Source organism: Pungitius pungitius, chromosome 21 (assembly GCF_949316345.1).
Source record: "Pungitius pungitius chromosome 21, fPunPun2.1, whole genome shotgun sequence".
Classification (NCBI taxonomy): domain Eukaryota; kingdom Metazoa; phylum Chordata; class Actinopteri; order Perciformes; family Gasterosteidae; genus Pungitius; species Pungitius pungitius.
In genome coordinates, this window is record NC_084920.1 from 15446049 (window position 1) to 15461962 (window position 15914).

General features: G+C 47.8%; 1 protein-coding gene across 1 annotated transcript; it reads left to right on the forward strand.

Moving 5' to 3' along the window:
• The first annotated feature begins 470 nt into the window (after positions 1–470).
• shisa8b (shisa family member 8b) lies at positions 471–15163 on the forward strand. The gene is made up of 5 exons (XM_037464085.2): positions 471–856; positions 1272–1942; positions 9299–9417; positions 11948–12061; positions 13532–15163. Exons 2-5 carry the CDS (start codon positions 1311–1313, stop codon positions 14134–14136), a joined length of 1470 nt encoding a protein of 489 aa, XP_037319982.2. The 5' UTR covers positions 471–856; positions 1272–1310; the 3' UTR covers positions 14137–15163.
• The last annotated feature ends 751 nt before the right edge of the window (positions 15164–15914 follow it).

Here is a 15914-nt window from a genome sequence, read left to right on the forward strand (position 1 = left end):
GCTGGGGGCAGAGCGACTGTGTGTGTGTGTGTGTGTGTGTGTGTGTGTGTGTGTGTGTGTGTGTGTGTGAGCACTAAGTAGAGGTTGAGCAGCAGCTGTTCACCGTCCTTCTCCACGCGACCACATTGAAGGACGCACACGCAGACACCTTTCTGCGACTTTTAGGGACGTTACGTTGACTTAAATGAACCGTAAACCACATCTTGACCACGAAGTGTAAGGCTTGATGTGCATTTTGTTCCAATAGAGAAGGCTATAGTCCGCACAACGTAGCTGTGTTATCAGATCTATGTCTGGGACACACACACACACGCACACTCAAACAAACACACAAACCGTCACTAAGTTACAGTCCATATTTATCTTATTCCTCTCCTTATCACCCCTCCCCGTTTTTTTTTCCTCTGGGGATGATGGGAGATGCAGCTGGAAATACCGCCCCCCCCCTCCCCCCACACACACACACACTCTCTCTCCAGCTCTTTCCCACACTCGCATTCTCCTCTCTCTCACTCTGCCTTTCTGGGGAGAGGTAAACAGAGGAGATCTCATTTGGTGTCCTGAACTGTTGCAGCACTCAGTGCAGCCACACACACACACACACAGGCTCACAGGGGTCTCGGCAGCAGAAGATCCCAACAGTCCTGGACCGGACTGAGAGTCGTCGTGTTGGTCGGATCCCCCGACTGACGATGGAGAGCCCACCAGGAGGCGGTGCCACCCGGGGGGGGGGACGCTGCTGAGTAAAGTTTGTGGATATTTCTAAAGGGACCCGTGAATTTTGGGGAAGATCTGCAGGTGGAAGCGCAGGTGGAAGCGGTGAGAAGGCGTCCACTGATTGGCTCCTATCTTGAAGGTAAAAGCATGTTGAGGTATTTTTATTTGCTTTTAATGATTTGAAGAAAAAGAAAATTGTCTACTTCACCATTTTGTAGAAGAGAGTAGATTCTGAACATCTTATTTGCTTCCCTTTTAAATCTCAAAGGTTGGGTATTGATCATTGATCACACTCCACAGTGGAGTCTCCCACTGACCTGTTTAAAACGCCCCCCCCCCCCCCCCCCCTCATTTCATTATCGACTTAATAAGCTCAATAGAAACAACATTTGTTAATGATTTTAGCTTCAAGCTATTTGCACAGGAAAGTGCTGTAAGTCCCTTTTCTGTTGTTAAAGCGTTGTCATCTATCTGCAACACTTTACCATCATCAAATAACTTGAATAACTACATCTGGAGGTCATTTTCTTTATTTTTCCCTCCAAATTTCTTAGTTTCCCGCCCAGAGCCTGCAGGCGAGACGTTGGGACACCATGGCGGACACCGGCCCTTCCTCCTGCCACCTTCTCCTCTTCTTCCTCCTCTCCCTCGTCGCCACCCGTCCCGCCCTCGCCCAGGAACCGTCCGTCACCGCGGCGACGGTGGCCGAGGGCGACTCGTTGAGCGTCCCCACGACGCACGGCAACCAGACGACTCCGAGCTACGCGGGCGCCACCCAGAACTCCCCCGTGGAGACGGGCCTGTCCACGCCCAGCAGCGGCGGGGACGCAGACGACGAGGACGCGCTTCCCTCCGGCGGGACCCGTTGCCAGGGTTACTACGACGTGATGGGCCAATGGGACCCGCCGTTCAACTGCAACGCCGGCGTCTTCCTCTACTGCTGCGGCACCTGCTTCTACCGCTTCTGCTGCGGGTTCCGCAAGCAGCGGCTGGACCAGAACATCTGCTCCAACTACGACACGCCCATCTGGGCCAACACCGGCAAGCCCGTGGCCGCCATCAACGAGGGCCAGGAGGACCAGGACCGGGACCGCACGCACCTCATTGTCTACATCATCTGCGGCGTGGTGGCCATCATGGTGCTGGTGGGCATCTTCACCAAACTGGGCCTGGAGAAGAGCCGCGGAGGAGGGATGGGGGCGGGGCAATCGGACATCAACTCCAGGTGAGTCGCATGAAGCATTGAAACCTGTAAGGTACGCAGACTGTATCGCAGCCTTATTTTGCTTTCTCTTATCATTTCTTTATGTCTCTAATGTTTCTTTCTTTCTCATACTTTTTCGTGCACATTTGTGTCTCGTTCCTCGTGCACCATTTGCTTTGCTTCTAAGCGTGATTTATATTTGAAATAAACAAAAACATTCTAAAAGACACATGGACAAACCCTTTTTGCGTGTGAAGCGTTTGGCAGGTTTTAATATGCCTCACGTGTGTCAGATTGTTGAGTTAATCACTTCTTAAATAAGAACTAATAATCAACCTGTCGTTGCATTTTGTCTCCATTGGCTGAAAAATGAAATTTCAACCTTGTGTATAGCAGATATTTATCATTTACCGTTTGTTCCTTCAGTTTGAAGCGCGCGCGCGCACACACACACACGCGTGTAGACACACACTCTTGCTGCAGTCGGACTAAATACTTTGAGTTTGCCTCAGGAAATCACAGCGTGAGCTCAAATCCATCAGCTGCGTCTCCTTCCTCCTTCACGCATCTCCTCTTCATCGCGTGCGCTTAGCTCCTCTCGTCCTGAGCTTCTTGGACACGAGTCCTCGCTGACCTTCACCCTCCGTCCCCGTTCTCCAGGTGCACTCCACGGCTTCTGCTGTCCCTCTGTTGCAGCCCCCCCCCCCCCTCCTCTCCTGTCAGTCAAACACCTCCGTCATATCTAACCCCCCCCATACATTCACTTGTTATTTAAGTGGTGTCTGATTCTAAAGAGAGCCGGCCTCCATCACGTGAACCTGAGCCAGGATTAATATTTCCTGCCTGGGTGGCACCTCCCTGACGTAGAAACACTCGGGCTGCATGAACCCCCTCCCTCCTCCAGCCCATCTCCACAGATTACCTTCCCCATCCAGCGATTTAACGAGTCTCACCAAGATTACAGCTTTACCGTCCCTGGGCTGCTCTGCCTGCAGGCTCGTTTCCTCCTCATCCCGCTGACGTTAATCTCTGGTCAAAATGCACATGTGCAACTGAGACCTCGTGTTCTTCCTGTACATTTTGAGGCGAAATGCATAAATATGTACGTAGGCCCACCCGCTTTTGGACCCCCCCCCCCCCCCCCTCCTCCGTCTTTCACCTTCGTCTCGGCATCCTGCAGAGACGAAGCAGTGAGGGATTAACACTCTGAAATTTAAAGCGACCCTCCTTCCCGGAGGCCTGCGTGAACCCAACCAAAGCCCGGTTGGTTGGTTGTGTGTTTGCGCGCCGCACTGATCCTCCCACAGCAAGGCGCTGACGCAGAGCGCCTGGCTCGGGTCATGGGCGTCACGTCGAATGAAAGGCCCCAAACCCCCACCAGGGCTGGCTTTACACCCGGAGAATAAACAAACACACATGACCTTCATGGTGTACGCACGCTCAAACACACGCGCGCACCAGCAGGGATTCAGAGTTCAATGAACAACAGGAATGATCCTAGAGGCCCGGGTCCGGATCGCCAGGAAGGCCAGAGGTCACCCGCAGCACAATGTCCACATAATACGTGTGCATTCATGTGTTCACGTATGCACGGTGCCATTTGTGCGACCAGGCCCTTCCTAGGCTTTCAACGGGGTGAAAGGGAAGAAAAACGTGTATTTCAAACATTATCTAGAGCAGATTTAGTCAAATGTCATTTAATGTATAATAATTAACTACTTTCAGTTGAAACTGAATCAGTACGACGGCCATAATTGTTATTTTCACAGGTTTACATCGGTTTGTGTTCCATTCTGCGCTTGAAAGTAGTTCATCTCCATTGTGTGCCTTTGTGTGTACGTATTACAGGGGGGTTCCATCCATTACGTTATGTAACCAAGGGCATTGTCACTTAAAGGGCTCGACTGCTCTGCCCTGATTTAAAGGCCGACAGATAAGCAATACTCAATAAAGTGTGGGCCGTCATATGGACCACGGCACGTTAACCGGGTCTCGTTTCCATGACACCATCAGATCTGCAGTCAAACACGTCGGCTCCATCCCCACAAGCTGCTTCTCCTTAACACAGGTCATTAAAGCCACTCCGACACTCGGTCACCAGCTGGCATCACCTGTTGTCGCGGCTTTTTTTCAACCTGAGCCTCTGGCTTTAGGAGAAGATGTGGTTGACGTCTTCCACCGAGTGACTAACAACCCAATGAGTCACTTTTTGCTCTGAACACTCACTCTTTATTCTACGTCAGCTGCTCCGACCGAGTTCGACATCGGAGATCGTTGAGAACCTGATACTTGATTATAACACACCCCGGGGGGGGGGGGGCATCTGACCAGTTTGAGCGCGAGGTCGGATCAACAATTCAATTCAAATTTTTACAAAGGAGGCCTTCTTCAAACATCCCACCAGAAGGAACTTGGAATTGATTTGTTTTAGTTCGCTTCCAGGATCCATTTGAGAGTGCACACATCCAATGGACTATTCCACTCCTCTGATGCTCCACCTTCAATGAGGGGGGAGGGGGGGGGGGACACTCCAGGCAGGTTTGCGAATAACACCCGTGTGAGCCCTAAATATCTGCCATGTAGGAAGTAAGAAGTTTCCTCAAAGAGTCTCTCCTGCCATGTGATTTCCTGCAGGGTTGAGCTGTCACTGCGCATCACCTGTCACCTCTCTGTGTGTGTGTGTGTGTGTGTGTGTGTGTGTGTGTGTGTGTGTGTGTGTGTGTGTGTGTGTGTGTGTGTGTGTGTGTGTGTGTGTGTGTGTGTGTGTGTGTGTGTGTGTGTGTGTGTGTGTGTGTGTGTGTGTGTGTGTGTGTGTGTGTGTGTGCTCACACGTATGCGCCTGCGTCACCACTCGCCACGATTCCTCCCAAAGTGAAAGGACCCATAAGTTGACGTCTCCCCGTCTGTATCGGACCCGACGTCCGCCCCCCCCCCCACCCCTGAGGCCTCCTTACCTTCCTCTTTGCTCCTCCTGCTCTGAAATGTGGGTCAGTGCCTCAAGGCTTGTCTACTTCTCAGGGTGAAATGTTTGGAAGACGAGCACCTTCTTTTACCGACGTACCTTGAGGAGGCAAAGAAAGAAGCTGATTTACCCTCCAGCATCAAAAAGGGCTGGAACCCTCTAAAAAAAAGTCAGATACATAAGCGACTTGAATCTGTATCACTTCCATTTTCAAGTTGACCCAGAGGGAAAGTTAGCTCATTGTGTTTTATGAGGGGGGGGGATCACAAGTTAGCTTGTCAGCATCAAATCTAATGATTCAATTCATGTCTAAACAGCCCACTAAAGGCTTCACAATGTAAAGGAAAGACTAAAATAACATGAAATCAAATTAGATGAGATTTGATTAGTTTAGATTTCAGATGTTTCAGCAGCACAACAATAGAAGTAAGTACAGTTATATTAATAAGATAAAACAACAATAAGAATTACATATGACATGATATATATAATACAAGGGCAAGTAAAAAAGAGTTAGAATAAAACCACACGCGTCCATCCATGAGCTTCACAACACATCCATTGTAACTACGGCTTCTTGTTGTCCCCACTGGTTGTTTCAGAGAAGTGAACCCTAGGGGTTATGCAGAAACACAAGGCGCGTTCACTTGGGTTATGATGGCATTGTCAAGAATGATGAAGAATCTTTTGAATGATGATGAATTGACTAATTTTGATGTTAATTGCTTTGCTTTTATCACTTATTAGCCATGCTACGTAGCCTATAGGGTTCCACCTTTTTGACGGGAGAGAAGGCCGGATGAGTCAGTAAAGATGAGCAGATGTGTCTCATTCAGTGGTCACACTGACATGAAACTTATTACAGCCTCTGAGGGCATTTTTCAAGACAATCACATGTTTGTCTACTTCAGGGCATCCTGTGGACAACCTTAAACTGACAGTCTGGCACAGGGTGTAGATTTGTTTACCCTTTTTAGTGCATCCACCCTCCAATTCTCTGTTACATTCAAATTCAACTCACTTGTGCCTTTACCAATGCAGGAAGGATGAATAGCATGGTTGATCCTCCAAGATGCACCAATCCGTCTCTGCGGCAATATCCCATTATGATTTTTTATAAATGTCAGTTACCCAAAACTAAAAAAGGATTTAGGAAGAGCCACCATGTCCCTTGAGGGTTGAACCCAGATAAGGTTTAAAGTACAGAAATTTGGGGCATTTGGCATTAGTGACAGGGACGTGTAGGTTGCTCCATCTAAGATCATTCGTCATGTCATGGGAAAAAAATATTGTGAAAAAAGTCAAAATATGTAGGGTCAAAAAAGAAAAGATTCTTTTTAAATAATAGCAAAAAAATTATTATAAAAAATATATGTAAGGTCAATATATATATATATATATATAATATATAAAATCTAATTAGGCTTTGTAATTAATTAATCAAAATTAATCACATTTTAATTGCATAAATATTTGACCATCGATTTTTATTTTTGTTCAACCAATTCCAGCAGACAAGTGTAGAAATAGCATATTTAGAAATATAGTACTTTCAGAAATTCAGGTAGCCTATAGGTAAGTAGACCTTCTGTAAACTATGTTTTTTTAAGTAGACCAATACTTTCAAGTACATTCAGAACATTGGTTATTTTTTCAGACGTGGACTTAGTTATCCTGGTCCTTAAACCAGTCATCTGGTGCAGTGTGGGTTGGGTGTGGGTCCTTGTACGTCCACGCTAGCTGCTAATTGTGTTGCGTTGAGGTGATACTTGAGGCTCGATGTGAATTCCTTGTTGCACAGCTTGCACACAACCACGCTCTTATCGACGCTTCCATCCGTGTGTTTATGTGTAATTAATTAATCTTAATTCACATTGTAATTAATCGTAATTAACGTGCTAAAGTTATTATTAATGTGACTTTGTTAACCTACATGTCTCTTATTTCTCTTATGATATAAAGTTTGTATAATGGATTCTTGATTCCACATTAGGCTCTGAATCACATTCCCTCTCCTTTTGGATGTTGTGTCGATTACTTCTGAGAAAATGATTGCACCTAAAATACACTTAAGGTCACGTGGCCCACTTTCCAAAAGAAACATGTGAAAGCAGAAGCATCCAAACCCCAAAATGCTGCGTGTATGTTTGTATAAGAAGCGAGACGTCATCTTCTCCGCCTCTATCAGTAATCGACAGTGACAGCGAAACTGACTTTAACTGTTCCTCTGATGAAAAGAAGGAGCTCTGAGTGACATGATGAGAGCAGTGACAACAGGGGGGGGGGGACAAAGAGCTGCTTCCCTTTTTCAGTGGATTATGGGAATGTTTTGCATTCACAGACCAAATCCGCAGGGTCCGGAGAAGAAGTGGAGAGACGTTGTGTGTGTTTATAGGAAACGCCACCAGAGCTTCATCTGTCATTCAAGCTCCACAAGCCTCTTACTCACTTAACGTCTATTTTTCATCAGGAGGGAAACAAGCCTCTTTAAAGTGGTAGAGATAAAATGTGAGTGTTTGTGAAATTGCATCCAGCCAAAGTCAATAGTTTGTGCAATTAAGCATAAACAGGAAATGAGGGTGTACATAAAACAAGTGTGTGTCCAGCCAGCACATTATAACTACCTAATGGGGTCTGCAGAGAGAGAGGGGGGGGGGGGGGGTGTTTCTGTAATATCAGTTGATACTAATCACAGAGTGTGTGTCTGATGAAGCGGATCTGGGTGGAGTAATTGATTGTTACAGGACATTAGCTGAGTCTCATCTCAATGTGGCTCTAATGTGGAAGGACAGGAGGGAGGCACTGATGATCCCACGGATCTCTGTTGCGTAATATGCTCAGTAACCCGCAGGTGGTCTACAAAAGGTTTAAACACATCACACAGTCCATGTCACTGAGGAACAGGAACCCGTTTGGATCAACTGCAGCGCGCATTCAGGTCAGACTCCACAAGTCCCACCTGCACACGAGGAGAGAAAAACGTTCCTTCAGACGTTCACGAGGTCTGCAGTGATGATTTGGCTTGGACTCAGCTTTGAGTCAATGTCTTGTTGGGATAACTGAGGGACAACGACAGACAGTTCAGACTGGAGAAATATTTGTATGTTTGGTCATTCTTGCAGCCCGAGAGGCACATTCATCAAATGTATTCATCTAGCATCGGGAGTGACGTCTTTGTTCTCAGATGGCCGTAAACGAAAGTTTAAAAAAAAAAACGATTGACAACTGAAGGAAATGTGATTTTGATCACACCAAATGGCTCTCAGAAGCGTTTTGTGTGTGTTTAAAACGAGGCGAATTGACGTCATAATCCGACACGCACAGACAGCACGGCGCGTATGAAAGGACTCACAATAAGACGATTAAGATCTGCATCAATAGAATTACTCTGCTACAAAATACGTCATAAAGGAGAGATTCTTGAGTCTTTTCTTGTTTTAACTTCTTGTTTTGGACATTTCTCATTTAGTGACGCTACACTTTAATCAGCAGTGTGTTACAATCCCAAAGCATGTCCATAAATACACCATTCATTTTAAAAAGGGGGATTGCTCCTTTTCAAATGGTGTTCGGTGTCAAATACAAAAGCTCATGGACACAAGCAGAAACCACTTGTCAAAATACTTGATCTTTGGTTGATGAACACGCTTCTGACATGTGACACTGAGGTCGGCGTCCCGACGTCACCAAACCCCCCCCCCCCCCCCCCCCCTGGAGGCGACTTCCTGTGACACACAAACACTTTGTGGAGGATCACAGTCACAACAAACGTTGTCTGGTCGGTCCCAGTGTCGAATGTGTTTTGTGCACCTGCACACGTGTGTGTGTGTGTGTGTGTGTGTTGGTGGCGGGGGGGGGGGGGGGGGGCTTTGCATGAGCTTCGTTAGTGAAACAGTGGTGTTTGAATTATTGATCAAGGGAGTGAACACCATCAAAACTGTAAATTCAGAAAATGCACTGGGAGCGGAAATGTGTTTATTCAAAGTGATGAGTACGCCTCTCTGTGTGTGTGTGTGTGTGTGTGTGTGTGTGTGTGTGTGTGTGTGTGTGTGTGTGTGTGAGAAGCTGTCACTCTTGTGCATTTCTTGCGTCCACAACAAGCCTCGAGTCCAAACATGACCATATTGCAGTAAATCTCCCCCCGTATGTCGCTCAGCTAAAAGGCCGCCAGTCAAACACAGCTGACTGCAATTTCTCTTGAAGGACACACAGAAATAAACACGTGTAAACACACACACACACACACACATGAAGGTAGAAAAATGCCCACACACACAGCAGGCAGTCTGTACTCCATGTCAGGAACCTCTCCCCAGGGATGAGAGGATGTACCGTGTAAGTGTAAAGTTGGATGGTGTGTAAACTGTGTGTGTGTGTGTGTGTGTGTGTGTGTGTGTGCGCGTGTGGTTCTCCAGGACCCTGACGGACCTGCTGAAGCAGCAGGGAGCTGAGGTGAGCTCGGTGGAAAACGCGGCTTCGCCCAACGGAGACGGAGCCAACGGCACCTCGGGCCGGATGCAGCGCAGCAGGAGCGGTGAGTTCTGAGAGACAGCGTACACACACACACACACACACACACACACACACACACACACACACACACACACACACACACACACACAGATTAAAAGAAGTTTTCTCTGGAAAAAGACTTTCGAGGCATTTATTTCCCCTGCGATAGGCTTCTCTTTTGTAATATCTCACACACACACACACACAGACACACACTTTATTTCCCTGTGGATCTCGAGGGCCTCAGACATCTTGGATATTTTAACTGCGGATTAAAGCAGTCGAGCCCGCTGAAGTGGTTTGAGCCTCTTTAACGAACCTCATGTCGGCCAAAAGCACATCACTCCCGACAGAAGGAGGCTCTCAACGTGTTGCTATGGAGACAAAACGTGGTCATTTAGTTTCTATAATCATCTCTGCGTCACCTGACGTTATTGATCACGATGTTGCTGGTCAGAGTTAAAGTCACTTCCTCCACTCAATTACATGTATGCAGTTTGTCACATACACACAGTTACGTTCTATCCACACTAAGTAGGATTAAGTGAATCCTGACATTTGAACTGATTGTTGCTACGGGACCCAGTGGAACAGGAGATGGATCCCCCCCCCCCCCCCCCCCCGGGGCAGAAAACAGATGAACAGTATTGGTTTTTCCATAGTGGACAAGATGGAAAAAGTAATGCTCTTCGCACAGAGTAATTAAACATCGAGTAATTTCAAATCGTTGGAGGAAAGAGTTCAAAGGCCAACTGCCATTTTCTCTGTGGCCGTCCTTCCCTTTAAAGACAGACTTTTTCGTCTCCTTTCGTCCATCTGAAGCTGCAGAGTCCTCCTCATTCACCTGAGAGACATTCAAAGCTCTCCACCAGGCTACAGCCTCAACAGCTCGGTACCATTCAGAGCCAATGGTGGCTCAGTTTCATTTTAGCTTTGTGAAAATGACATTTTTGAGGCACTTACAAGCTCACAAATAGCGTTAGCATTTACCATCATCCTGTAGTTACGTGTGGCTTGTTGTAAATTGAAGTAAAAAAAACACATTTTAAACCGTATTTCCTGAAGACGATTTGAAGTCAATTCAGTGATTCGATCAAGAGAGATTTGTTTTAATCTGGTGAGTAAACTGCGCCCACAAAGATGCTCAGAAAAACATCACAATACAAGCCAATTCCTGGTGTTAGTTAGAAATGTCAAAAAGTATGAAAAACAGAGCTTCCATGACCCCCCCCCCCCAAAAAAAGGAGGTAACAAACATGACTCATTGACGAAAAAAGGCCGGGGGCAAAAATCCACGACCCACATAATCAAGGACGACGGTCAATGGAGCTTCAGCCAGGAACCAAACCCTCTGCCCACCGTCAGAAGAGCTGCTTTTTCACCACCAGTCTCCTCACTTGCCCCGCAGCGCTCAAGGCTGCTTTTGTGCGTCGCTTCACGCACAAGAACACACACTCTGGGACGTACGTCCGCACACAAAATGCACACCACGTAAAGAAAAACCACCTCGCCGGCTTTCATTGAGCTTCACGGTGCGTGAGCACCGACAACAGAGCCAACAGCAGGCAGATGACATACAGTAGGTGTGTGTGCCCGTGTGTGTGTGTGTGTGTGTGTGTGTGTGAGCAACAGAGAAAGGAAAATGCCATTACATTAAAAGAACACTTTTATACGATGCTGACCTGAATGTCTCTCCATCATCAGTGCTTTAAACGGTGTATCTTCCTGACGAGCCTCCACACGTCAGCAGTGTTTACTACGTCCTTCGATCATCTCATTGAACCCATTGTCCCTCACAGTTGGAGTTATGGAAAGCTGTGCTGGGATTTATGGGTGCGGAGACATTTATTTCATTTTGTAGCCCACAGAAACAACTCGTGTGCACAGATTCATTCATTTAACACTTTGAGAAGGACCCCTTGGCAAAGTGGGTACTTTAGATACATTAAGTACATGTAACTATTCCAAATGCATTTACTTCTTCCAGGGTATTTTTATTTCTGTGATACGGGTATTCTTACTTAAATAAAAGACGTTCACTCGCTGCTGTGCAACCAGGCTGGAGCTTGAACCTCCACAACACACACACACACACACACACACACACACACACTAACAAGGTTACGTAATCGCTGAGACCTTGTTTTCTGAGATAGAGGCCAAGCAGAAGGACTTGTTAGTTGCATGTACCACTGGAAAGCAAAGTCATTGAGTGTGTTTCTATAAATGCTAAATCACCGGAGTGAAATATAGGAGCCGATATCAGATTTCTTCCAGAACTCAATTCAAAATTGGTTAAAAAATCTCCTGAGGGAGCCTGTATTCAGCTAATCAAGGACAATATAGTCAGTAAAGGATAAAGCTGTGGTTTGCCCAGCAATATTATGATCTGATGTGAGGGTACAGTATTTATACTGTATATTAATATTTAAACTCTCCACACACACACACATGCACACACATTACATCACATGTCATGTACAATAAGTTGCCTCGGCCTGGAGGGAGATGAAGAAGTGACAATGCCCCTGTGTCTCCTTTTCTCCCACCAGAACAGTACCAGATGAGTAGCTCGGCTTACGGGCCGTTTGGACCGGGCCTCCCCCACCCGCACAGGAACCACAGCACGGTGGGACTGAACAAGTACACCTCCCTCAAGGCCGTGGGTAAGTCGCACGCACAAAAAAAAGAAACCCGACGCCGACCTTTACGGGAAGTGTCACTGGGCCGAGTGTCACCTCTGGTCACGAAACCCACGCTGTTCCCGTCCTCAGATGGTTACACACGCGTAACCATCTGTGTGACCTGCTGATTAATCCATGAATGACGAGTGTGTACCAAAAAAAACAAATTATTACAACAGACACGGACAAAGGACGACCGCTTCAGACAAAATAACCTGTAAAACAGGACATTTAGATACTATACAACTTCACTTTTTAAATTAGTTTTATTTTAGCTGGGTAACAAAATAGCTGCATTTGAATAAACAGCCGTTCTTTGGGTCAGAAATGATGAAACGCACAGAGACAAGGTCGCTGCTGATGTCACCGGGGAGCCAGCGGCGATGACCTCGGTTTATGGCTTATTTAAATGATTCTCTTTGACATTTGTGCCAGCCCATGACACACAGTCTGGACCTAAGGGCGAGGGTATTTATGTGCCTTCATTGCGATGTCCCCCCGCATACCTTTACCTCCATCTTCTCCATTGCACTCCTCCGTCCCGTCCCCCCCACACCCCCTCTGCCCTGCAGAGGGAACGCCGCTGATCCCCTGGACGGCGTCGCACGTACTTAAATCTTCAAACCCTCCCTCTCATCCACATCCACCCACTGCCTTTACACTTTTTAGTTGTTATTTTGTCAATTAACGCCCTTTAAATACTAAATCATGTTGTGCATGAGCTAACGTTAGCCACAACATGCTATATATGGGGTCTGCATGCACAATAAGCTACTGGTCACAATCGAGAAAGTAAGGCTTAAAGGGGCCAAACCTGTGAATGCGTTAAAAGGTGAGAGCAGGTTTCACAAATCGACCTTTTTATGTGTAAGAAGAGTTCCACGGTGTCCCTTTAAAAGCCTCTGACGTAGCTGACAGGTTGGAGTAGGTTGGAGGAGGTTGGAGCACGGAGGTCCAAATAAAAATGCATCATGGATTAACTTGTGGGATTCTATGATGACACGCTCTGTGTTTACACACTAAAAGTTCCTTCTGCATCCGTGTGTGACTAACTGGAACTGACTCTTAAGTGTAAACGCATTAAACAAATATAGCATGTGTTGGCCTAATTGTTAAATGTTAAGAAGAGAGCATGGTAATGTAAGGAGATTACTTTTGGGGGGCTGTTTGCCTTTATTAGATTGACAGGACAGATTTAAGGGGGGTTGGGGGCAAACATCCAGGGTACAAAAATAAAATCCCACTCAGCCTTTTAATCGCAGCGCCCACTCTACCAAGTGATTGAGTTCTGTAAACTGTGAACACTTTAGAGGCAGTTTAATACTAACTCACACCCGGATGAGTGAAACTCGCCTGTGTTTCATTAAGGTGGGAATGAAATGTCTGAAACTACAATAAAGAGAAGTTTGGTTCAACAGACTGACCCTTTCTCTCCCTTCTTGTTGGTTGCAGCGCACAGTGCATCTCGTACCTACTACAAGAGCTTCCCGCTCATGGACTTCTCCCAGGACCAGCCGGTGGCACCACCTCCCAGTCTCCAGCCTGTGCAGCACAAGGACCAACCGTACCTCCGCCACGACCTCCACGCGCCCCTCTCCATCTCCATCCCCTCCGGCCACCCGGAGCAGCCGCGCCTGCCCAAAACCGCCACCCACCCGCAGCTCTCCGGCTCGGCCTTCAAAGCCTGGGAGTCGACCGGCCGCCACGTCCAGAGACAGGCCTCCGCCCCGGCGCACGCCACCTGCGGCGCGCAGGCCCCCAGCCGCAGGCACTGCTACTCCACCCGGAGGCAGCGGAGCACAGAGAACATGCAGGACCTCTTTGCGCAGCCCTACGGAGGGATGTGCGGAGGAGCTGGAGGCGGGGCGGGGCCGGGGCAGCCCATATTGGGGGGGCAGCAGCCCATACTGGGGGGGCAGCAGCCCATACTGGGAGGGCAGCACATGCAAGGGGGGCAGCAGATGCAGGGGGGGCAGCACGCGTCCCAACCTGCCTACTACCACCACAACAGGCAGAAGAGCTACTCCACCCACAGCTCGACGGAGGTGACCGTCTGAGCGGCCCGCTGCACACGGCTACATGCTAACAGCACGCTAACGAGGGGGCCGAATGCCGGGGTTTGGGACAGTTGGAGGCACGTGAGAAGAAAGTGTTTTTCCGTGAGATTCAGGGGAAAATCAGCATTGCAGAAGCACCAGTCTTTGCGCATTAAGTAAAGCTCACTGTACTGAGTACGGGGGTATTGATCATATAACGTATACACAGGCTGGCTTCAATATGGTTGTAGGCCACAGGAAACACGACAACTCTTCCATGCACCTGAGCTCAGAGCAGGCGGGCTTGATTTGGTCTCTGAAGGGGTCTCACATGGCGGATTCCTTGCCGATTTGGCGTAAATGCAGAAAACCTTTGTTATTTTGTAAAACCCAGCTGGGTCATCAGTTTTTAATAAAATGACCCGTGCATCGATCCTCAGGACCTTTGCATTGCTGCTGTAGTCCCACTATTCCGTCCCAGTCTCAGGCTTATTCACAGAAAGCCAAAAAAAGAAAATGACTTGTCCCATTGAACAGTGATTTGAGGGACGGTACCTTATTTAACTCTTTGCCAGCCTCAGGGGGAGAAGTGTATTTGGGCCCTATGGCCACCGGGTGTCACTTACATCAAATCTGCAATCTTCTCCTCTAACTCTCTCAGAACCAGTGTGATCATAACTCCTCTAACAGTTTGGGTCGTTCCCAGGGCCCAGTTCTACTAGAAGTTTCCTCCTGTTTGTTTAGCATTTCTGCGTCTTGCTCCCTGTGCAGCTGTCGCCTTCTTGTTTCTTTCTCTCCCCACAACCAAGCGCTTTGCATTCTGTGACATGGGGCCAAGCATACAGGGTGCAGCACCCCCCGGGGGTTGGGGGGGGGGTCACATTAACTCGCTCGGCGGGGACAATGGCGCCATCACGTCAGCTCCCATCAGCCTCCATCCCGACCGGGGAGAGCGGAGCCAGAGGCTGGAACTCTTTAGAAACCCAGAGAAAGGGTGGAGAGCGATGGGAGAAAGTAGAAAAACAAATGAACGCGGGCGTGCGTTTTGTTTTCCCCGGAGGGGGGTGGGTGGGGGGGGTCACAGTGGATCTGGGCCTCTCGGTCTAAGCTGTCTGGCTCGCGTCTCGGGGTGTGTGGACATGTGCGAACTCCATCCTGGGGCCACATTGCGGGGGAATTGACGGAGGCACTTGAGGCCTGGAGCGTTGGACGCTTCTCATCTCGTCTCTGAAGGCTGCACAGCGGGGGGGCGGGGGTGGGGGGGGCTTGTTGGGGACGGCGTGTGGCTGTAAACACCCTCGGGGGACGCACGGTGAAGTGAACTGTTAACAATGACGCTCGCTGGGAGGGGGGAGGGTTTCGAGTGCTTCAAGGTAGTAACAGGTGGAACAAGTCTCACTGCAGTGTATCCTCCATCAGATCCTTTTATATGTGTTAAAGAACCATCGTGAAATCAAATATCCAGAGGCAGAGAATTCTATTGATTAAGATTCAGGGACCAGTGTGTATTATTATTATTGATTGCTCTTCTCATCCATCTTCATAAGCAAGTCTTCTTTGCTAAACCGGGGCCAAACGCTACGGTAGCCCAGAAGGGACAAATCCAACACGTTGTACTTTTAACGTTTTTTATGAGCGTTCAGTTCTTTGCTTCTAATGCGTTTCCTGCTCCGGAATCATGAATTTAGCCGAACGATGCATCTATTTCTGATAAATCATGTGTACATTATGAGTAGTGCAAAATCCAGTGTTCTTCTTTAATCTTATGAATATTGTGTAAATATGTTAAATGTTATTTC

Coding starts and splice junctions, on each gene's coding strand:
- shisa8b (XM_037464085.2), top strand. CDS start 1,311: ATGGCGGACACCGGCCCTTCCTCCTGCCACCTTCTCCTCTTCTTCCTC. Junction 9,418..11,947: donor GATGCAGCGCAGCAGGAGCG/GTGAGTTCTGAG, acceptor TTCTCCCACCAG/AACAGTACCAGATGAGTAGC. Junction 12,062..13,531: donor CACCTCCCTCAAGGCCGTGG/GTAAGTCGCACG, acceptor TGTTGGTTGCAG/CGCACAGTGCATCTCGTACC.